Consider the following 24,992-nt stretch of genomic DNA (forward strand, 5'->3'; position numbering starts at 1 on the left):
AATTAAATTAAAATTAAAAGACATTGAGAAAATTCTAAGTAATCACAGAGACATCATCATTGTTATCCGCTTTTTATCCAAATAGTGAACATCTTAATACTTTAATATTTTATTATGAAATTGCAACCTTACGAATGTAGGTATTTAAAGCTAAGTATGAATGGAGATGAGTGTAGGGGGAGTTGCGTGATCTTGTAGTCTTTTGTTAGTGACTAAGGCCGACATGCTCCTTAGACACAGCAGTTAATAAATAGCTCATACAGCCAATGGCAACTAAGGGACCTACAGTTTATAGTGTAATCCGAACCACATTTTGCCTTGTAGTTAACGAATTGGTCTAATTATCAGGATAGCACTGCTGATCATCGTAGTACTTACTAGTCCGGACGTTATTCCACACCGAGTAGTATCACATCCTCAGTGTATGCCTATAAATATCCACAATTCGTGACCTATCAGCTGGATTACAGGACGATGCCACCATCCCAGTCTCCTACAGTAGCAGAGACATCATCATCGTCTTGCTCAATTGAAGCGAAGTCAGTAATTATCGATTGCACTTTTTTACAGAGGCTTTCCAAATCTGGATAATGTTGCGAGGACAAAATTCTATCATACATATATGTGCACTAAAGCAAACATATTCCATAGGCCTACTTATCTTTTATTCGTACATACCCTCTAACCGCCTAATCATTTTTGTCCGCTAGGTGCTGGCCACGGGGCTTAGTGGGCTCTACTCAGCACTGCCTCGCAAGCTTGCCATCTCTACAGAAGACTGGTACCGCTTCACACCAGACGACGTCAACGAGATACCCGAGTTAGTAGCATTCATGAACAACTTAGAATTCTGTAATGCCGTCGTGCAAGTAGCCGATTCATCAGTGCGCAATCAGCTGCTTGAGTACATCTATCAAGGCTTTCTGGTCCCGGTGATGGGGCCAGCCTTATTGCAGGTACTGTATTCTTTTCTTTCATTAGGAATTATTTTTATTAAACAGGGAGTGTTGTGTTCAAAATCAATGAATGGTTCTACTGAATGGTATTTCAGTACTTGGGAATAATTATTTTCCCCATTGTGTTTAAGGCTAGAAACTTATTTGTAGTTTCTAAAGTTCTAATTATTATAAATACTTAAAAGGCCCGGGAGGAGGTTCAATTTAATCGGTGGTGTAAGATCATGGCTTCTTGCTCGGTCATCTCTGACTCAGGTGTGATTAAGGGGAACGGATAACAAGAACCAGGTGGTCTGATGGAATAATTTTGTAAAAAGATGAAAAAAAACCTTAACATCATTTGATGGCGAAAAACCTGACCATTGTAAACATAGTTAAAATTCACTACAAATTACAAAATTATCAAGTAATCAATTTCCACTAATGATCTTTACCATGGCTAATATGAGACGAATAACGTTTTTGTACCGTATGTAATAAAAATAAACTAAATGGTTGTTTGAAGAGTAAATAAATACAGTAGACTCCCGATTATCCACGATAATAAGTGTTTGAGTGATTGTGGATAATTCAAACCTAACCTTAAATGCACTGGAAATAACTAACATTGACTTAGATTAAAAAGTCATCTTTGAATATAAGTAAGGGTAATAATAAAACGTAACACTGTAGATACCTTTAAAATTTGTTTTGCACAATGTGTTACTACAAAACAAATAGTTTTGTGAAGCCTATGTATAGCCCAAGTTGTAACAAAAACTAAATCACAAACGGAATGCAACATATCGGTTCTGTAAATGGTGAATGATGACTCATCTGTGGTCGATGAAGTAAACAACCGCAACTCTATAATCTGCCGGTGAGATGATGGGCCTAAAGTTCACAGTTCTGCAAGTTTTTAGGGCCATGTATTTTGGATTTTTTAAGATCAAATATTAGGAAATGTGTTTGGTTTCAGTGTTGCAAATTGAAGGTAAACTTAAGTTAAAGAGCTGCTTCATTAGATTGTTTTACTACAGAAATGGCTATGTTATTGATTTTGGACGCAACAACACACACAATAGTAGGCTACTTACTTGTTTTTAAGTTTTGTTTAAACGATTGTCTCTTTTTCAAAGTTCTGAGTAGAATTTTGGAAGTTTATTTGTACACATTTTGACCATTATAATATTTCATTTTGTTTATTTCAATTACAAACGATTGATTATTTTGCTATGTCTTCATATTTTAATTCTTACCTTACAATTCTAATTGTTATTTTATAAATAAACACTAACAAAGTCTAAAATGTATTTGCTGAAAGCTACTATTAAAAAGTTCTATGTGTACATAATATTATTATATGTGAGCATTATTTTATTTTGCGCTCTCTAGAAATCGCTTAAATTGTTTAACTGTTGGTGTTTTTGTTCACGCTTCATTACAAGTCTTAGCACTAAAGCACAATTTGCATATTTTTTATTTTATTTTTGTTACAGTTAAACACTTCATTGTATGAAGTTCTTAGACTTTGCACCTAAATTATCTCAGTTAAAGGTTAGGAATGCATTATGATGCTATAGTTCGGCCGCTTAGAAAGCGACCTCCTCTAACATTGGTTTAGCATTAGCGCGCAGGTCGTTTTCTAAGGGGCCGAACTATAACTTGTATTTCAGGTATATTTTAAAAGTTAAACAGCTGATCATGGTTTTATTTAAGGAAGGAGTTCAGCTGGATTATCTGAGAAAATCCAATGTAGTCAAATGTAGTCAGTCCACTAGTCCAGGGCTTATAGCTACATAATGAAAGGTCACATAATATAACGTCGGTATTTTGTCCAAATTTTACGGTCTAGTAAAAATACCAGTATTATATTATGTGACCTTTTATTGTTTATCTATTAACCCATAGACTAATTATTGGAGTCGTAACACCAGCCTTCAAAACCGAAGAGTGCTAGTTCGACCCTGGAACCTACTGCTATTTTTTACTAGACTGTAAAATGACAAAGTGTAAATAAAAAAATAAAAAAACATCTAATGACACTTAAGAAACTAAATATGTAGACTATGTACTTAGTCAAAAGAAGGGGCACCATTGTTATCTACCATAATATTTTGATGGTGTTTGGAGAAAAAATTATCAGTATTTAAATATATATATTTCAAATATTATTAGACGCCTTTTCATCTACACTCATTAAGTATAATGTCACGTACCATGCTGATTAAGAGGTTAATTAAATATATTTTTTAATAAACAGACTACTTTTCTCAAAGCTAGCTGAACTCCTATCCTTTGTGTGCAGCAACTGGTATTTGTCATTAAGGTAATTGTTTGTGACACTGTGATTGGTCGGTGGTTGTCTAGGAGACGGCAGACGACGGTGGTGGTGGGTCGTTGTCTCTCTCCCCCCTACAGCTGGTCAGTACAAGTCTGTACCCCATCCTGCATGTATAACCTAACCTCATCTTCACCAACAACTGTCTGTGACTTCTGCTGGCTCAATACTCAAACAATAGGTTAAGGATTGGTAATGATGATACTACACAGCTGCAGATGTAACATAGGGCGCAAGAGCGTAGGTATTTAGGATTGTTTGTCATGTGTTTACCTGAATGGGAAAGAGGATAGCAGCTAGGTTACCTTGGCAAAGCACAGGTGTGCCATAGAACATACAACACACATATACAATATTTCGTCCCTTGGGGGACTTTGTCATTTGTAGAAAAAGTTATAGAGCGTTACAAAATGGATGTTGCCAGCGATGCAGGGTTGCCACATATCACTAGTTTATTTACAACTATGTACAAAACAATTTATGTAACCAACTCCAGAACTTTTCCCAACCTCAAACCAAGATAAACCTGTCCTAACAGCTAGCTAAATGCATAACAGGCCTAGTGTATGTATACTTATATGTGTGTGTGTGTTTATAAATTTATGTTTAGTTGTTAAATAAACTAGTTATACAACACTACATATTTGGTAACAGCGATGACATCAGCCATTTGGTAAACTCTATCGCTTTCTCTACACTTACAAAGTGCCCCAGGGGAAAAGTGTCCCAGGGGACGAAATATTGTGTGTTTTGTGTGTTTGCTGTATTTGCTATGGCCTACCTGTACTTCTTCCAAAGTAACCTAGCTGCTCTTTATCCAACAATTTAAAATCCTGGTCTAGAGCCTTTCCTTAAAGTAAACTGAATGGGAAAGAGCGTGTCCTGCACAAGAAATACATAAATCTTACACTAAAACACACAAGTTAGCATATTTCACTGTTACTCATCCGGAAGGCATTTTCTTTCCACTTCTTGGCAGCCACTGGACCTAAAGACTTATATCTTACAAATTCAAGCCTTCCTGGTTTCTAAATTATGTCATTGACAGTAAAATATTCTGACTTCTTTGTATTGTGTATAAAGTTAAGTGTTTCTTGTGCTGGGGTACAATATTTTCGGTCCCGGTAAAATTGTTAATCTAAAAAAAATTACTATTAAGAATGGGGAACGAGCTGGTTTTGTGGTGTGAGGGACTTTGGTCCCTGATGTTCCGGGTTCAAATCCCGTCAAATCACCTATGGATTTTATCTATGTGATAATGCTGCACTACTAGATTTAACCTGAAACAATGTTAAACACGGTTCCGTGCTGGAGTCTATTGTCTTATGACAAAAATAAATAAATAAACTGTTTTAAGAATGCAACATAAGAGCACAAGGGCCTAGGTTTTAAGTAATATTCTTTGGTTGGTTACTTTGTCAGGATAGCTTTGACACTCTTCCCAATTCATACCTTCCGTAGTTAAAAATGCTGTCAGTGACAGTGAAATCCTCTTACTTTTGAGAATAGTGTAAAATATCATGTTTTTCTTGTGCCATAGTGGACTTTTTCCGATTCCGTCAATTATTCATTGTTTGATTATAAAGGCCTTTCAACCACCGCTCAAAATGTGATCATATTGGTTTGTACCTTGCCAATGGATAAGTGTATTTTGATTGATGAGGGTGTGAAGTGATCTAGTTCAACTTTTATACTAAAACTGTAAAATGGTTAGTGGTTACTGTTATTAGGTGTACCATATACGGTAAAATACTAAATACTAATAAATTGGGAATTTTCACAATTTTATCATAGCTGAAACTGGGCAGTATTTTTGTTCTATAAAATTTAAATAAAAATAAAAACATAAAGCCCAATCTTGCTAAACAAGAGAGTTGTTTCACTAAATGTAGGAAAAACTTCACCTGGTTTTAATAAAATAAGTAACTTAAACATAATAGATAATACCACCTCTACCTATGTCATCACTAAATCAATTCACAAGTACTACCCTATTCAGTTTAGAAAACTTCTTTAAATTTTCAAAGTTGTTTTTACTTTTCAGTTGCTAACCTTCTACTCCCACTTGAGAGAAAATATTCGAGAGGTATTTTGTGTTTGAATGATTTGCGTGAGATTTTACTTGAAAGTTTCTGTTTTGTGTGACATTTTAACACAAATGCTAAAATAGCTGAATTTTAAAACTTAAAACCCCCAGCTTTTTTAATATTTTAGTTTTTAGGGTCAAAACTTAAAGCTCTATATACACTAATCCATACCGTTGCACTGGGACCCAAATATGTAAATTTTCTGTACATTTATTACAAATAGTTTGTTCAAATTTAAAGGTTTTCACTTTGCGAATAAATGGTGGAGGTTTATAGTGATATGATGTCTAGCATGACATATTTAAACCATGATAGCAATGTTATTTTGTTCAGATGGTGATTGGTTCAGTGCTGGGTCCAATTTGATATATTAGTCAAATCCCTACTAATTTTACAGAAAAAAATTATTAGAATATTAACCAAATCAAGAAGGAGAAAATCATGTAAAAACCTGTTTAAAAATCTTAGAATTCACACCATTTTTGGATTATACATAAATGAAATTCTAAATTGGATACATAACACTAAGGAAAATTTGTCAGATGTAGTCAAATTTACACATAATTATAATACAAGGAATAAATATAATTTCAGATTACCACATCACAAATTGACGACTTTTAGGAACAGCCCTCAATATATGGGACTTAGATTGTACAATGAATTACCCCTGTATCTTAAAAATTTAAATGCTACTCAATTCAAAGATAAAATAAAAGATAAAATAATTGAGAAAGCCTACTATTCACTTGAAGAATTTTTGGAGAACCCTATAATGTAGATAAAAATTCTCTGATATCCTACATGAGTTTATTTTAATTATTTTAACTATTAATTTTACTATAAAATACATCACTATGACGAAACACCTGTTCTTATGTATGAAATGTACTTTATAAAGAACGTTTTGTGTAAATAAAATATGTCTTATGTCTTATTCTCTTCACTAGTGATGATGGCCCATATCATACGAGCGCTAGCCGCCATGTTGATGCCCCTCCAACCCGGCAAAGGGGTTCTTATGGAGCTAGTCATACGGACGTTAATGCTGTCAGCGAGTCCGCGTTAGCCAGATGCTGAGCACTGTCAGCACGGACGGTTGCATTAGCAACGCGGTGCTAGTGACTGGGGGACCCTGTCATACGTAGCGCTAGCGTCAGCAAGACGCATTTGCCACTCTACTGGCAGAACAACTGGAAGACCTTTTAGGAGTGATCATCATATTTGACACAGAAAAATGCATCTTAGTCGTTCTCATTTTCTCACACACGGCACGAAGGAGCTCGTCAAAAGAAACTGACATTCGATAGTATCGAAAGAATATCTCTTCATACTTCCCGTGTTCCTGGAACATTAGATGTAACCGTCCTGTCCACCAAACATGAAAAAAGCACAGGATGAGTCTTGGATCCCATGGTCTTGGATTCTTCCGATAATACTCCACAATAATATACAAAAAACTTGCACAATCTAACTGGATGGTGTCCATCTTGGAAATGAAATAATTGCCGCTACAGCAAATTTGCCCAGAAGACGCTACGTTTTACAGGCACCCGGCAATTTCCGTCACGTATGGTGTGGACTTTTGGGGGCATTATTTCGATGGCATCTGCACGACATTAGCGCTCGTATGATATGAGCCTAAGAGTTTCAGATCACTTCTCCGGATCTGATTACCAAAATATCAAATCCCAGATCTCAAATTAAATTACAATGTTTATAAACAAATAATAGCCCTATAGAATCTACTATCAAAAAAAAATCAAAATCAAAATAGCATTTATTCCGCAAAAATATTTACAAATTACAAATCATGTTAGTACCATACAGAAATGTTTACAATATTGTTTGGTATTTTAATAATATAAAATTTAATATAAACATAAACATATAAAAAAGCTTTTTAAATTAGCGAAATATCTTCCACAAAGAAGGAATACCTCTGTGTGTGGAAGAGAGTCGTATTGTATATATTTATAAAATTTTTTTAAGCTAAGTGATGAAGGAAAAAAAAGTTATTTTAGAAAAAAAATGATTTTGGAATAATAGATTCGCTGGAGGACTATGGAAATTGATTTTCACTATGATTCACTTTATTTTGAATCAATAACAAAACTGAAATGTTAATGTATTTTCAAAACTGTTTACTTTACAATCTAAGGGTTGTGATAGTCTTCTTGTGATCGCATTTAAAAATCGATTGTCTGGGTAGGAGAGTGATTATAGTGCTCGTTTTTTTTTCCTGTTATTGTTGAGCACAATTTTTGTATACATACTTTTGAGAAGCACAAATTAAGCACTAAATCATGGATTTGTTTTTATAATTTTTTAATTTATATTCATTATGGTGGGGTACTTCACACACTATTTATTTTTCCAATCCATTACACAAAATCATCCCATAAGCGTGTATCCCCTGTACCTTACTTCTCTGTGATACAGTCCATTCTAGTCACCAACCTGTTTAGCCAAAATTAATAAATTTGGTAGACACTCTAACGTACATCTGTAACCTTCACAAATGTCATAACATACCAAAGAACACTAATTCTCTATACGTTATATTTTGTCTTGTCTTCTTGTGGGGTTTTTGTAAGCTGTAAAATATATTTTGTTTCTACCTGTGTGCTTCTTTATGTTCTAGCAAAGATTTTTCTTAATGTGTAATACCTCTTAACCTTGATTTATTGAAGTGCATGTTGTAAAATTTGTATTATAACCTGTTTCACCTAATTTGTAATGTTACTGCATTGTATTTTTAGTTTGGATGTGTTTTCAAAGGTGAAATTACATATCTTGTATACTCTGAAGTCTTTAAGTAACCTGTTAAGTATATTTTTATGTTAGATTTTGTGTTTTTGGCGTACAACCTATTAAGTATTTTTTATATATCAATAGTGTTTTATAAAATAGCGTTAATACAAAATGAATGAATTCTTATTCATATATTCTTACTTAATATTTTCCTTTACACCTTACTTTTTCCTCTTAGATAGATATTGAAGTATAGTTTTTGATATTTCTTTGGTCTATTCATTTGCAAGGCTTTTTTTTTGTAAATTATTTCATTGGAAGTAAGGCTTTTACTGCCACTAGCACTTGACATTGTAAACTAGGTCTTCTGTGTATGTACTGTTGACAAGTCCAATTCTTCGTTTGTGACACGGCCTTACCTTAAAGACCTAGTTTTTTGGTGTAAGTGTTAAGTTGTTGAACTTGTGCTGGTTGTGGTGTTTTTTGTAGTTTGAGTTTTTCCTTATTTAATTTCACAATTGTTTCTCCGCAGAGTACAGAAGAGGAACTCACAACAGCAACGGCGTACCTGGACCTCTTCCTCCGAAGTCTCTCTGCTCCTGGTTTGCTACATTCTTTTGTCTGCTTCATACTGCGGAAGACTTACGATGGCCAGCGAATCATTGACAGTCTGGTTCAAAGGATAAAATCCACCTCTAGGGTAAATACTATTTGTTATCCAAGCAATCACAAAGAAAACTAATGTAAAAAACTAAAAATAATGTTCTGTAAAAATATTTGTATTATGGATTTAGTTTTGTAATGTTGTATGAGTGTTGTAATGTTTCAGCTGTGCCTTGTAACCCTGGCTCTGCTGGAGACACTGGTAGACCTCAACTGTGAAGATGTCATGGGGGAAAGTTAGCTTAAGTTGATGTAATGTTTCAGCTGTGCCTTGTAACCCTGGCTCTGCTGGAGACACTGGTAGACCTCAACTGTGAAGATGTCATGGGGGAAAGTTAGCTTAAGTTGATGTAATGTTTCAGCTGTGCCTTGTAACCTTGGCTCTGCTGGAGACACTGGTAGACTTCAACTGTGAAGATGTCATGGGGGAAAGTTAGCTTAAGTTGGTGTAATGTTTCAGCTTTGCCTTGTAACCCTGGCTCTACTGGAGACACTGGTAGACCTCAACTGTGAAGATGTCATGGGGGAAAGTTAGCTTAAGTTGATGTAATGTTTCAGCTGTGCCTTGTAACCCTGGCTCTGCTGGAGACACTGGTAGACCTCAACTGTGAAGATGTCATGGGGGAAAGTTAGCTTAAGTTGATGTAATGTTTCAGCTGTGCCTTGTAACCTTGGCTCTGCTGGAGACACTGGTAGACTTCAACTGTGAAGATGTCATGGGGGAAAGTTATCTTAAGTTGATGTAATGTTTCAGCTTTGCCTTGTAACCCTGGCTCTACTGGAGACACTGGTAGACCTCAACTGTGAAGATGTCATGGGGGAAAGTTAGCTTAAGTTGGTGTAATGTTTCAGCTGTGCCTTGTAACCCTGGCTCTGCTGGAGACACTGGTAGACCTCAACTGTGAAGATGTCATGGGGGAAAGTTAGCTTAAGTTGATGTAATGTTTCAGCTGTGCCTTGTAACCTTGGCTCTGCTGGAGACACTGGTAGACCTCAACTGTGAAGATGTCATGGGGGAAAGTTAGCTTAAGTTGGTGTAATGTTTCAGCTGTGCCTTGTAACCTTGGCTCTGCTGGAGACACTGGTAGACCTCAACTGTGAAGATGTCATGGGGGAAAGTTAGCTTAAGTTGGTGTAATGTTTCAGCTGTGCCTTGTAACCCTGGCTCTGCTGGAGACACTGGTAGACCTCAACTGTGAAGATGTCATGGGGGAAAGTTAGCTTAAGTTGATGTAATGTTTCAGCTGTGCCTTGTAACCCTGGCTCTGCTGGAGACACTGGTAGACTTCAACTGTAAAGATGTCATGGGGGAAAGTTAGCTTAAGTTGATGTAATGTTTCAGCTGTGCCTTGTAACCTTGGCTCTGCTGGAGACACTGGTAGACCTCAACTGTGAAGATGTCATGGGGGAAAGTTAGCTTAAGTTGATGTAATGTTTCAGCTGTGCCTTGTAATCTTGGCTCTGCTGGAGACACTGGTAGACTTCAACTGTGAAGATGTCATGGGGGAAAGTTATCTTAAGTTGATGTAATGTTTCAGCTTTGCCTTGTAACCCTGGCTCTGCTGGAGACACTGGTAGACCTCAACTGTGAAGATGTCATGGGGGAAAGTTAGCTTAAGTTGGTGTAATGTTTCAGCTGTGCCTTGTAACCCTGGCTCTGCTGGAGACACTGGTAGACCTCAACTGTGAAGATGTCATGGGGGAAAGTTAGATTAAGTTGATGTAATGTTTCAGCTGTGCCTTGTAACCCTGGCTCTGCTGGAGACACTGGTAGACCTCAACTGTGAAGATGTCATGGGGGAAAGTTAGCTTAAGTTGATGTAATGTTTCAGCTGTGCCTTGTAACCTTGGCTCTGCTGGAGACACTGGTAGACCTCAACTGTGAAGATGTCATGGGGGAAAGTTAGCTTAAGTTGATGTAATGTTTCAGCTGTGCCTTGTAACCCTGGCTCTGCTGGAGACACTGGTAGACCTCAACTGTGAAGATGTCATGGGGGAAAGTTAGCTTAAGTTGGTGTACTGTTTCAGCTGTGCCTTGTAACCCTGGCTCTGCTGGAGACACTGGTAGACCTCAACTGTGAAGATGTCATGGGGGAAAGTTAGCTTAAGTTGATGTAATGTTTCAGCTGTGCCTTGTAACCTTGGCTCTGCTGGAGACACTGGTAGACCTCAACTGTGAAGATGTCATGGGGGAAAGTTAGCTTAAGTTGATGTAATGTTTCAGCTGTGCCTTGTAACCTTGGCTCTGCTGGAGACACTGGTAGACCTCAACTGTGAAGATGTCATGTTGGGGAAAGTTAGCTTAAGTTGATGTAATGTTTCAGCTGTGCCTTGTAACCCTGGCTCTGCTGGAGACACTGGCAGACCTCACTGTGAAGATGTCATGTTGGGGAAAGTTAGCTTAAGTTGATGTAATGTTTCAGTTGTGCCTTGTAACCCTGGCTCTGCTGGAGACACTGGTAGACCTCAACTGTGAAGATGTCATGGGGGAAAGTTAGCTTAAGTTGATGTAATGTTTCAGCTGTGCCTTGTAACCCTTGCTCTGCTGGAGACACTGGTAGACTTCAACTGTAAAGATGTCATGGGGTAAAGTTAGCCTAAGTTGATGTAATGTTTCAGCTGTGCCTTGTAACCCTGGCTCTGCTGGAGACACTGGTAGACCTCAACTGTGAAGATGTCATGGGGTAAAGTTAGCCTAAGTTGATGTAATGTTTCAGCTGTGCCTTGTAACCCTGGCTCTGCTGGAGACACTGGTAGACCTCAACTGTGAAGATGTCATGTTGGAACTTGTGTTCAGACACCTGGTACCTTGCTCTCATATCATGCTGTCTCAGAGGTCGAGGATACGACATGTTGATTCCTACTGCACCAACGCGGACAAACTACTATCTCTCACTCCAGATGTTAACGGCTTACACAGGTACTCATACAATATTATGCACATCCAATTCCAGCTCACATACTCAGTGAAAAAGTTTCAAACTGGCTACAGTAGAATTCCAATCAGCAGGATCCCTCGAGGAGAAAAAAATGGCCAGTAAAGTTCATTGCAGTTTCTAGTAATCTGGAACATGTGTGCCAACTCCAACTACTGTCCATCACGAGGCAAGTCTATTGTAGTGTTTTGTACCAAACGGTGGGCAATTAATCGTCTGCCTAGTGCTACTGTTTATATTTTTTTTCTTGAACAATCTTTAAATATCCGGATAGTCTTTTCCCATTAAGAATTGACCCGCCAAGTGTAACCTGAACAAAACTATATGAATGTATCTAATACCACTCTAATCGCTGATTGTTACAATGATTGACATTCTTGTTCTGTTTTACAACAGGCCGGAGTTATCTGAAGGCAGTCTCTACGGTGACTACCAAGCGTATTTACATGACGCAAGAAGCAAAATACTCAGTTGTAGTGCAGCCACGAATTGTTGGATGTATCCCTACGATGGAGAGAACCCGCCCCATACAGGTAAGGCTGAAATTAATGCAAAGCTAGAACCGTTAGTGTTGAATTTAATCTACCTGTCAGCTAATTGAGAAAATAGAGTAGGTTCTTTGTGGACAATAAAATCTGTTTACGGAATTCAGCTTTTGTTGCTTTTGCTTGTGTTTGCAATTCCTTATCAAGTTCTAAAGAAGTTGATCTGAAAGTTGTTAAGATATTGGGTTAAGGTTCTAGAACCTTTTCAGGGAAATGCAGAAAGCCCATGTGTGTTGTGTACATCAGCCTTAAAGGCCGCCTGTAAAGACAAACATCAGGGTGTCTACCAACCGGGAAATCCGGGAAAACCGGGAATTGTACTTAATTTTTTATTGGCCATGAAATGTACGGGAATTGTCCTTAAATGCCAGACTATGTCCTTAAATTTTTAATGGGCCATAATTTTATTGATCGCTAGTTGGTTAGGAGCACATAAAAGGTTTATCAGATGTTTGTTTACATTTTCATAATTTATTACTAGAGTTATTATGCAATAAAAATCCCAATAGCAATTTCAAACCCATTAACATTTTATCACGACAATCAAGTGTCAAGTCAAGTACTTCCAAGAACTGTTGACTCAGTTATAGCTCATAAAAGTTGTATCACTTTTATTCCTTTACAACTTCTTTTTTTATTACTAGGGTAATTATTATGAGATCCCAAACCTATTTTATCGTGAAAATAATAGATTTATAATGGCTGTTAAATTTCACTTCTTACTTGTACTTTGGCTTGAAGATTCAATTTGCCGCGGCCATTGCCTAGTGCCATAAAACTGTTGATGGTTTCATATTAAACATGTAAATAATCTACAGTTTTATTTTGTAAGTTAACCCCTTTTTTATGGATATTTGATCTTTTTTTAATTGACAAAACCACAAGCAATGTTGTTTGCATTAATGTTTTATCACTATGTATGCCTGCTTGGTTTCAAATTATGTCATTGCATTTTCTTTATCTTTGTCTTATATTGTTGGCTATTCAGGTTTCAATGTTTTTTGTTTCCCATATATTTATTTATTTTGAGTTGTATGCTTTAAGCAATCTAAATCTTATGAACTAGAATGATGATAGTGACTTTGCTGCTATTATAACCTCATTGTTTGTTACCCAGTTTATATAGGCCCTCCTAAATAATTAGGTCTAGGCCTGGGTATTTTGATTCTTGAAAGAGCTGTAAAATATATTAAGAAAATGTAATTGAGCCTAGATAAACAATTAATGATTGCTATGTGTCTATACTATTCTTAGAGAGAGTCAAAGAGTCTTAGAAGAGTCAAACTATTCTTTATGCTGACGATACAACATTTTTTCATGTAAACCCCAACCTAACAGAACTAAAAAATCTTGTCCATGAAACAAAGCTAAAAGCATCAAATTGGTTTAATGCGATGGATTTTTGCTTAATGAAGAAAAAACCCAAAACATGATTTTTACACTGAAACAAATCCCCACTATGAGTGATCTAAATAATAGCACAGCTGTAAAATTTTTGGGCCTTCAAATTGATAATCAACTCACATGGAATGCTCACATAGATTATTTATCTTCAAGATTGTCTCGTGTGGTGCATCTTTTAGATCGTCTGGTAGATCAGGTTCCTAAGAAATATGTAAGGACGGCCTATTTTGCGTACTTCCAGTCAATTATGAGATACGGATTGGTGCTTTGGGGTGGTAGTAGTAGAATAAAAGAAATTTTGATTCTCCAAAAGAGGGCTTTAAGAGCTATGACAGGGACGCACCCTGATCATTGTAAACCTCTTTTTATAGATCTGCAAATTCAAACTGCAGTAAATTTGTTCATTTATGATCTGATTGTTTATATATTAAAAAAACCCTGAATATCTTCAATTTAATAATCACAGTCACAACACTCGTTTTAAAAATACTGCGCTGTTAGAATCCCATTGTCTTAGTAAAACTAGTAATTGCCACATAATTTTATCAATTAAAGTGTATAATTCAGTAAAAAATAATATAAATTTTCATTCAATTAACAAATTTAAGGCCATGTTTTATAATTATCTACTTCAGAACCCTTTTTATAGTCTGGATGATTATTTTAAACTGGGAGAAATTGTCCTTTAGTTTGGTTTTAATTTCAGTTAAGAATGTGAATGGAGTTGAATGTTAATTGTAATATTTGGCCTGTAAGAGTATTTTGTTGTTTATTTTAAGACTTGGTTTGAAAACCGCAAATAGACTTTGTCAATGATATGTAAATGTATCCTTATGGCAAATAAAGATTGATTGATTGATTGATTGATTGATATATTAACTTTGCAAATGAAAATACAATAATCTTACTCTGTGCTTATTGCTTATTGGTAGCCGCTTACCATACCTTGATTTTGTACTAAGAACTGAGTAACAATATGCATTAAAGATTTTTTTCAAAAGTAGTCGAGAGCCTAACGTTGTGCCAGGGCGAATCATGCCAAATTAATCCGCCTGGATCGGATAAGTTATGTTATGAAGTTTACGTGACCGATGGAGATATTTGTCGCTATCGCAGGAGACAATGATTGCGTTTCTCTGTTACACTATAAAAGCTTTACCTAAAGTATAGGTAGGCCTATACTTGTTTACTTTCAATAAATTTCAATTTTGAAATTTTTAACTCTTATCTATTGTTATTTACTGTTCTCTCTGGTACAACTACAGTTAATAACAAGATTAATACAGTTTGACAAATCAGGAAAATTATTCGGTAGGCCTAATGACACCGACAAAGGTTACGACAAAGTGTCCTTAAATGTAAGGGAATTGTCCATGAATTTTTTATCCAGAATGTAGTAGACACCCTGAAACATAATAATAGTAGGCCTACTGTTTACTCTTCCAGGTTTCCCAGTGAGACCTGTAGACCTGCCTGTTACCCTGGACGCGGAGGCCGACCACAGCCTCCCCTCTGCAGACGACGGTAGCTCTGGGTACGAGAGTTTCGCCCTCAAGGAGGGAGGACGAGGCAGTGAGAGTGGGGGAGATTGTGACAGTCCGTGTGGAAGTGATCATGACTCTCCCTCCAAGTCTCAACCTTCTCCTACTCTGTACGACACTGGGATCAACACTGTACGCACCATAGGTCAGTTGCCTGGCAAGTGTAAAAGAAAGGGGATGATGTCCTATCCAAAACCATAAAAAGTCAGAGAAGTTGGAAAAAACACAGACTGTTTAGACGCTAATGCAGTACATGAAAAATGAATGTATGAAAAACATTAAAACATGTCTAATCTTCAGTCATCCGGTCTTATGTTTCATCAACTCTCCTGATGCCAAAGGAGTACCAAGAAATTGCCTGCTATACCATTACCATTACCATTACCAACTGGCGATCGTTGACCAGATGTCTGGATTGATCTTGTCAAATAAAATTTACTTTTAAGAATTAATAAACTAATATTTACAGTATTTACACTCCATGGCGGCCGGATTCATACTCAAAAGTCAATTCTACATTAAAAGTTTTAAGATCGATAGGTACAGCCTTTAATTCAGGCTCAGCATAGATTGCTACACCCCCATGAATGTGTAAGGTCCGACATTGCGCACTCACAAGACGTAAATGTCCTATTTCATGATAAAAGTCAAGCTCATTTTCAGCCAACCAATGTTCCGACAGACACAGTATCTGGGTTTTGTTTTCACCAACAAACATTTGTACCATATTGAATTTAGTCCTAAGACATTGTACATTAACAAAAACAGTTTTCAGAGTTGGGCATGTAGGCCTATCACTAAACAAAACACCCTCACTAGTCCTAGGCCTAGAGTCATTACTTTTGTCAAGACCTGTTAACATTAAGTCCTTGGTGGGCGAATCCACCTCCGTTTCCCTAAAAAAACGGTTTTTGGGAGTAAAGGGGCGAAAGTCATCAACTCTCACTTCTTCAGGCCACATATCAGGCTTTTTAGCCTTATCAATGTCTTCTAGGTTGATTCCTATTTTGAAGGATTTGTGAACACTGTATTTTGAAGTTATTTCCTGGCAGATTACTTCACCAGAGGTTATTTGCTTCATATGTTCTGTTAGAGCTTTAGTTTCGGTATCCAATGCAAGGTTAGTAATGAACAACCATCCTTTCTTGGTGGCTTGCTTTATCTTCAATTTTCCGTCACTAGGTAGACTTCCAACAATAAACGTAGGCTTCCGTTGCTCAGGCTTCGTTCCTTCTAGGTTAGGTTCTGCTTCTGCCGATCCCGCTCCTGAAGTCGGTTTTTGATGTCGATGTTTAGCAGCTTCGATTCGCGACTTGCTATGTTTATTAGTCTTGTTAACTTTGAGTGCTTGCGAATAAGAACGAGGGCTTAATGTTTCCTTGTATTCTTCTTCCAGAATTACGCCATTCAACGGATCCAACACTTGAGCTTCACTCTCACTTTCGTTTTCGTTAGCGTCGGCATCCGAATCGATGTCTCGGTTTTCGTTTTCGACTATTGCGGTAGTCGAATCGTCATTTTGCTTCACATTACTCGATATATCGATATCGCTTGACTTCGATTCTTCATTCGAAACACCAGAGTCATTTATTTTCTCGCCGAATTGGCTAGATTGTCCTTTAGATTTTTCAATATATTTGATACGTTTCTCTAAATCATAATAAAACTCGTTAATTCTCTCAATTTTATCCAGCACTACTTTAATATCAACATTCTCACTCTCACAGTTGCTCAAGTTCAACTTGGCTTGTTTGCGTTGTTCAATCATGTTTCTAACCTCATCGTTGCAGCAAGCGCAGAACCAAAACGACTTTCCACATAAGTCTTTAAATTTTGCACACTCTTCTCTTGAAATATCACAGCATCTAAGATGAAACCATCTTTCACAAACGCCTTTACACTGCATTCCACCCGTACGATTAGTAACTTTAGTTGAACACGCACCACATTTAGTGTCCACTTTACTACCGGCCGCCATCTTGCCAACCAATTGCTTATATCCGTGGCTTGTGACTGTTCATGTATTGTTGAGACAATTTTGCCAATCCTGACTGTACTCGAAAGATCTTTTGTGTCAAGGCAGTTTTTCCATTCTGCTTGCCACACAATTTGTCAAATTTTTATATCTGCATACCTTTCTGCTATGTTTCTGTTTAGTGTAAAAGGGTTAGTTCAGCAAAAAATATTTTAAAATTATGAAAATTCTCACTATTAACAGCTTATATAAACATTGTTCGTGTATTTTTGGCTTAAACAACCTTGCAAATGATAACAGTTTAAATTACAACACCAGCAGAAAAAAAATAGTAACTAAAAATCACCTGCTTCTTGTCATCCAAATTGTTGCTGTTATGACGCAACTAGTTTCGACTTATCACAAAGTCATCTTCGGGCGTCCAGGGGATGTCAAATCACTTCATCAGAAGGTTGTCAATACATACATACGTTCATACACGAACATGGTTACGGTTACGAACATCAACAATGAAAATAAAAATCACCAATCCAAATGGTAAAAAAATACTGTATAAACAATTCCAATCAGCCTTGACCCAGGTGCAGTGATCCAGGATGGAGGTATGACTTCTTGAAATATATTCCTTGAAAATTTATGTACACTTATAAATCTTATGTCCTTATGTGAACTTATGTGTCCTCTCCATCCTATATATTTATTTAATCCAAACTAAATGCTTTTTCCTAAAAACATAACCTGTACACTTATAAAAATGATTTTAGATCCTTCTCACTGTTAATGACATAAGGTTTACAACTTTTATGGATTTTAAAACACTGTTACTCATAAGTCTGCCATTTCACCAGGTCCGTTCCTAGATGCAGTGTTACAGAAGTTAGAAGCAATGCTTAGTCAGGATCTGTACACCAACTTGAGACTCACTGGACTCATATCTCGACTTGCCGTTTACCCTCAACCTCTGCTGCATTCTTTGCTGCTAGACCACTCATTAGTCTTCCAACCTGGGATACCTTATCTCTTTCAGGTTTGTATTTTATATAACTTACCACAGAAAATTACAGTCCTGGAACTCATTGGTTTGGAATAAAAAATAAATGTTAACTCTTAAAACTTTACACTCATACCATCCTCCATCCCTCTTGAATTTAAAGCTACCTTGGTTGAACCTTCTTTTACCTACCTTCTTACCTGTACCTTCTTTTACCTTCTTTTAAATCCTGAAAAATCTAATTTTGTATAATTTTCTACAAAACAAAACAAAAACAAATTAAATCCAGACATAATTTTTGAAGATTATAAATTACAGCAGGTAGAACATACAAAATTTCTTGGTTTAATAATTGATAAAAATCTAACCTGGGACAAACATGTTGATCATGTTATCAAAAAAATGTCTTCAGGATTATCTGCTTTAAGACAAATGTATAAAGTTTGCAGCTTAAAAACATTAATATCAATATATTATGCCTTAGTTCATTCTAATTTAGCTTATGGAATCAGTGTATATGGAGCAACTACATCAAAAAACTTAAAACGGATTTTATCGTACCAGAAAAGGGCAATTAGGGCAATGTTTAATTTGAAAAGGAAAGTTTCGGTAAAACATATTTTTACCGTTCTTGGAACTGTTCATGGACTATATATCTTGGAAACTATTATTTATGCGAAAAATATTACAAAAACTCAGGCATCGAACAAAATTAGTCATAATTATAACACTCGTTCTCAATTTCAAATTGATAGACATAATCTAGAATTTTATAAAAAGTATTAAAAAGAAAACAAAATTCACAGGAAATAAATTTATGTCTCATCTTCCAAAAACACTTCTAACTGAAAATGATACGAAAAAGTTTAAAAATTTTCTGAAACAGTATTTGATTAAAATTGCCTCTTATTCTTTTGAAGAGTTTTGGGAGAACAAATAAAATAAATTTCTGTCTCATTTTTAGTTCAATGTAAAACATTTTATTTTGTAAGATCTGACTCTATTCCTGTACAATTGTACTTAAATGAATAAAGGATAATTTGATTTGATTTGACATTTACTGTGCCCAATAAATAAGGCAAAACAAACTAATACGCAGGCCCTTAAAGCCTTACACTCATACCATTCGCCATCTATCTCAAATTCAAAGCTTCCTTTGTTGAAATTTCTGCCAGTGCTCAATACAAAATGTATAAAAAAAACCTATACATTAAGCTGAAGCTCTCATACCATCCTCCATATCTCCCCAATTCAAAGCTTTCTTAGGTGAAATTTACTGTCAGTGCCCAATAGAAAATGTAAATAAATAAAATCTAAACCTTAAAGCCAAAACAAAAAACACTTGTACCATCCTACATTTCTCTCCAATTCTAAGGTTCTTATGTTGAAATTGTTGTCAGTGCCAGTAAAAAATTCTAATTTTTTTTGTATTATGTATATAGTTCTGTTTCTTACCTGCTACTCTCACTACAATATTTGAAACCCTAGCCTTTTTGCTATAGCATTCTTAAGAAAATAGAATTTTAACACACCCTGTGAATGGCTCATTCAATAACGTTCTGTTTAGATATAAATCTGCTTCTCTGGTTCATTAAGGTTATATGTCTACTGTAGTAATCCTTGGTGTTTCAAATCAAATCAAATCAAATCAAAATCTCCTTTATTCATGAATGTACAAGTATAAAGAATAGAGTCAGTGAGTACTTATTGTCTATTCACAATATTTTAAATTATAAAATTCCTCAAAGGAGTAAATTGCTTTTTCTACTAGGTATTTTTTAGTTTAAAGTAAAATTTCCTACTATTACATTCATTTTTTATATCTTTTGGTAAAAATTTATGTATCTAAGGCCTCTATACACTGTGTTTTTTTTTATAAAATTCTAAATTATGTCTGTTTTGTATAACATATTGTGCATTTCTGGTATTATATCTATTATGGTAGGCCTACTTAGTTCTAACTGTATTTTTGGTAAATGGTGCTAAGCTGCTTAGTATATTTTATTGTCTCGTATATATAAATTCCAAACACTGTTAGGATTTCCAAATTAGAAAAATGATACTTTACACTTTTAATCCAATTTAAACTTAGCATTAATCTATTAGCTTTCTTTTGTAACAGAAGTATTTTATTAAGGTTTGATTTTGAGGTCCCTCCGTACACACTAATTCCGTATGAAGATTATGCAATGTCTTCATACATGAAATATTCATCAGAAATTTACATTTCTGATGAATGAGATCTACAAAAAAGTCTCTCACAATTGTTACAGTATCGAACACATATTTGTAATGAATGTATAAAAGCAGAATACACCAGTTTTAGAGCTGAAAGATCACAGACTAGGACATCCTTCGAAGAACATACAAGCCTGATGAAATTTTGCCTACAACATGCTGGACATGAGAGTCCCAACTTAAATTGTTATCAATAATAATTCCTAAAAATTTTAAATCATTTAATTTATTAATTTTAGCATTAGTCTTCAAAATTGTCTCATTGTTTTTATTTTAACACAGTTTTAATTTTATTTTGTTTATTCCACAGGTTTTGTGTTCGCTCAAGTCCAAGATAGAAAGGTTGTTGGTGGGGGTGAGGACAGTGGAGGGGATGGTAAAAGAGGCGCAACAGTATCTACTTGAGAGGGAGGACAGACTGGTCAACGCACGCAAGCACGCTCTAGAGGCTCCCGCTAGTCTACCCCCTACCACCTTCAGCCCTGCCGACCCCTTCGACAGAGGTCTGTATCATCTACACATTATTTTTTATCTTCTCAAAATCATAGTTTTCATGGTTGGTGTATGGAATCAAATTCAGGTTACGCAGTACCTAAAACATAAAAAAATAAGTATACAATCTAAAGGTAACTGGAAGAAAGTTTCAACAAATAGGTATTCAGGTATGAAAAGTTGGCGGACTGTGTGATGGCTATTTTTAAATCTAAAACAAAAAGATAGTACAATCATGTAAAAGGTAACATTACAGGCTACTGATTTCTGGTGCATGACTTCCGCGTACAGTCAGGGATCGTTCAAGGGGTTGATTTAACACACTGCTATGAAGTGTAGTCTTGCAAAACGGATTTTACTGTGCTTTATTATCAATAGAGAGGGTCCTATCAAACGAAAGATTACATAATCAAAAGTCAGATAATCTTCACTCCATTTAAATTACAATTTCTTCTATGAATTGTTTAAAGTTCTTTCTAACTGCAAGCTTAATCCAAGATGAGGTCAGGAGAACTACCAATTGAGAATAGTTGCCACAAATTTGGTTACAGATTGTCACAACCTAACTGTAAGGATATAGCCAGCTTGAAGAAGACCCAATTGTCCAATATAGTTGCTATCAGTTGGGTGAACTGTATTGAATATCAGTAAATTTTGATTATTCGTCTGTTAAGGGGAGATGCCCAGTTTTTCGGTCAAAAAATTAATTTTTTGTTTATTGCATTGAAAAATTCTTCATCTTTTCCTGATTCAGAAAATATATAATTTTAATATATTTACTACAGTCTAACAATCATAAAAAATAATATAAATAGTACTACACACTCGGTTTTAGTCACAATGGGCTGAATTAGCGTCAATTAAATTTATGTTAGAAATTTAATTTTGTTGAATGGTTGCACTGAATAAATGTTGTTGCTAGGTTAAATAGTCAACAAAAATCTTTTTCTGTTTGTTTTTCTTTCTTTATAACATATGTGTATATAATAATAGTGCTGTTTGTGATGAGGAATAATGTGGCATAGGGTAGGCCTAGGCTTGACTTTAAATGAGTTTTTTCCGAAACTGTGTTTTTTAATGTTTAGGTACCATTTTCCAGACTACTATAAGTACCACTGACTTCAAATTTTTTTCTGTTACTTAGGACATCATGGCCCACAAAGTGTACTAAAAGTTTGCTTCTATGTTTAAAAAAACATTATTAATAAAATTAATTAATATTTGTAAAATAGTGAAAAAAATTATATATTTTAAAAATTTTGATAAAATATGATTTTTTTGGTAGAACATATTTAAATTAGTACAGTTTGTCTTAAATGTCAATACAAATAAGTAGTTAAAATTTGATATGCATAGCTAAAAGGGTTCTTTCTTAAATGGTACCTAAGCAACACGATGTTTACCCATATAAAATGCATTAAATCTAAAAAGTGGGCATCTCCCCTTAACTTATGTTATAGTTATTCCAATGAAGGAATTTCTCACTATTGCGTCTTGTTCGTAGGTGACAGCAAACGACGCAGCCTCACAATGGCCCTCAGCTCTGTGTTCAGGAGAAACGGAACACCACCTGTCAAAGACCCCAGGTTCTCAACATTTCAAAACTACAGGTAAATATAAGTCACATGGGCTGCAGTGATTAGATAGTGTATGTCGCTAGTTTCAAACCAGCAATGACCTACTTATCTGACGTGTTGTAGGTATCTTCAGCAGGCTGACAGTGGGGTCAGAGACACAGTCATGTGTGCTGTCGTACTGGACGAGTGGTTAAAGGAGCTGGCAGCCATATCACAGGAACACACGGTATGTCCTTTATAATCACCTTTAATACTTGAGTACTTTTCAATGAAATTGCGACCATAAAAAGAAGGTATTTTAAGCCAAGTATGAATGGAGATGAGTGTTGGATGAGTGGTGCGATCTTGTAATCTTGTTAGTGACTAAGGCCGACTTATTCCTTAGACGCAGCTGTTAATTAATAGTGGAATCTGAACAACATTTTTGCCTTGGTATATACAAATTGGTCTAATTTTCAGTATAGTACTGCGGATAGTCGTAGTACTCACTTGTGCGGACGTTAATCCACACCAAGGAGTATCGCATTCATAGTGCATGCCTATAAATATCCACAATTTATAACCTCCTAGTAGCTGGATTACAGGACGATGTATTTTTGTTTATGTTTGTACTTCTTGTGCTTTGAACAGCTATGTTGGTTAAAGCTCATTATTGTTTAATGTCAGTAGCTTGTCTCTCAGAATGTCGGCTCAGTAGTTACTGTAGGAATTCAAGTAGCCTACATTTATTTTCATCCCAAATCAAACTGTAAAACAGTGTTAATACTACTTCTCATATTCCGGCTGTGTCATTGCCTATCATTGTCATGACGACAATGGTCATTTGGACATCATCACCGTCTCCCACAAAAGTGGAAAACATCGTTATCCCAGCGGTCACAGACACCATCATAATTTTTTTTTACTGATTAATAATTACTGCTGCCCTGAATATGTTCAGCAGTAACGGAAACATATCAGCGTCTCCCGCAATCATGCAAATGTTATCGTCATCCCCCGTGATCGTGACCAAATCTGGGATGTCTTCTGGGGATTGTTGAAAAATATAGCCTCCCACGGTCGAAGGAACATCATCATCGTGACCTGTAACAGCGGTAAAATTATCAACATCTCTCACAATCAGACATCATCGTCTCTCGCAATTGTTACAGTATCGAACACATCCTCCTTGATGGCTAAGACATCATTACGGAATCTCGCTATAGAGACATAGATTTGAACTTCACCCCAAAATCACTAAGGTATCCTCATCGTATTACGAGACTGCAGCAAAATTGCCTGACATCATCATAGTCTCCCAAGATTGTGACAAAATTTGAACATCCTACGTAGAACATCATTCATTTTTTTTTAAGAAAACATTGCAAATCTCAGAGCCCTGGAGCCCTTGGCGATTACCGGCCATCCATCCTGGCCTCTGGTTTTATGATACAAAATCTGCGCTCCAATCAAACAGAATTTTTTAGTTATTAAATGGATGATCTTAACACCCATTTTAGCTCACATTTGTACGTGAAAAAAGCAATTGTTTGCAGATACATTATTATCCCCCAACATGTCTATGGAAATTGCTTAATTGGAAACTTACCTTTTCAGCAAATAATTACTATTTAAAATAATTTAGGTTTTATAGAGTCAATCAACTGTAATTTAGTTTAATAATCTTTATGTTTTCAGATCATTAAACTTTCTTCATAATATCTGGTGTTTCGCCGTTTTTATAAGGGTAAGTCATCAGTCATTTATTGCAATTAACTACCTTACGACCATACATTGTACACTAGAGAAATTTCAATGTTGATGATATTGTGGATATTTTTGTCAGTGGGTTAATGATTTATGTGGCTTATCAGTTATCTTTTTAATGGAAAAACATAATCGAGTTTGGAGAGTATGTGATCTACTCAATAAAAAACAGGTTTAAATAACTTAAATATTTAAAAAAAATGTGGATTTAGACTTTAGATTTAAGATTTAGTGGACTTAGATTTAGACTTTGTTTGTTATTAGACAATGAGTTGGTTACACAACAGGCTGTGAAACCAAACCAGCGGTTTCATGTTTGTGTCCCCGTGTAGAAACTTAAAATCTATCGGAACAGTGTTAATTCTTATTCTGTATTAGATCACCTCCTGTATTACTTGCATCACACAACTCGCAGGCCTCTTAAGACCCAGGTTAACAGGCAAATTTAAGGTTCAAAGAAGCCTCTAACCTCTTTAAAAAAATGAATAGTGTAATTTTTTAATCTTGGGGGAGGGGGGGATAAATTTGTGTTAACTTCTACAAAATTATTTTTATTTATTACTTATTTTGGTGAGTTTGGTGAGTCGGTGGCTCAGTTGGTAGCGTCACGGACTTCGGGCCCAAGGCAGCGATGTTGTGGGTTCGGATTCTGGTCACTGCCACTCAAATTTATCAGTACAGTTTACCTTTGTACTGTACCGGCTCACCCCTTGCTTTGCTGGATACGTTCCATGCACAGATCTGTAGTCTATGTGGACGGGAACATA

At 35.8% G+C, this 24,992-nt stretch overlaps 1 protein-coding gene across 3 annotated transcripts in view; it reads left to right on the top strand.

Moving 5' to 3' along the window:
* LOC128987346 (FHIP family protein AGAP011705) overlaps positions 1 to 24,992 on the top strand; it is a 34,727-nt gene that overhangs the window by 8,679 nt on the left and 1,056 nt on the right. Inside the window, exons 5-16 of one of the 3 annotated variants that reach the window (XM_054408145.1) lie at positions 711 to 956; positions 3,306 to 3,359; positions 5,321 to 5,362; positions 8,650 to 8,817; positions 11,498 to 11,700; positions 12,113 to 12,249; positions 15,112 to 15,351; positions 18,030 to 18,208; positions 20,721 to 20,913; positions 22,407 to 22,512; positions 22,603 to 22,705; positions 24,157 to 24,205. In XM_054408145.1, the coding sequence (XP_054264120.1) occupies positions 711 to 956; positions 3,306 to 3,359; positions 5,321 to 5,362; positions 8,650 to 8,817; positions 11,498 to 11,700; positions 12,113 to 12,249; positions 15,112 to 15,351; positions 18,030 to 18,208; positions 20,721 to 20,913; positions 22,407 to 22,512; positions 22,603 to 22,705; positions 24,157 to 24,177 (1,692 nt within the window). In that variant the 3' untranslated portion in view covers positions 24,178 to 24,205. The remainder of the gene's footprint in view (positions 1 to 710; positions 957 to 3,305; positions 3,360 to 5,320; positions 5,363 to 8,649; positions 8,818 to 11,497; positions 11,701 to 12,112; positions 12,250 to 15,111; positions 15,352 to 18,029; positions 18,209 to 20,720; positions 20,914 to 22,406; positions 22,513 to 22,602; positions 22,706 to 24,156; positions 24,206 to 24,992) is intronic. The other 2 variants (XM_054408146.1, XM_054408147.1) reach the window with 2 other exon arrangements.

The sequence above is a fragment of the Macrosteles quadrilineatus genome, unplaced genomic scaffold (assembly GCF_028750875.1).
Source record: "Macrosteles quadrilineatus isolate MER2022 unplaced genomic scaffold, UCM_ALF_1.0 Scaffold_2__2_contigs__length_208266976, whole genome shotgun sequence".
Classification (NCBI taxonomy): Eukaryota; Metazoa; Arthropoda; class Insecta; order Hemiptera; family Cicadellidae; genus Macrosteles; species Macrosteles quadrilineatus.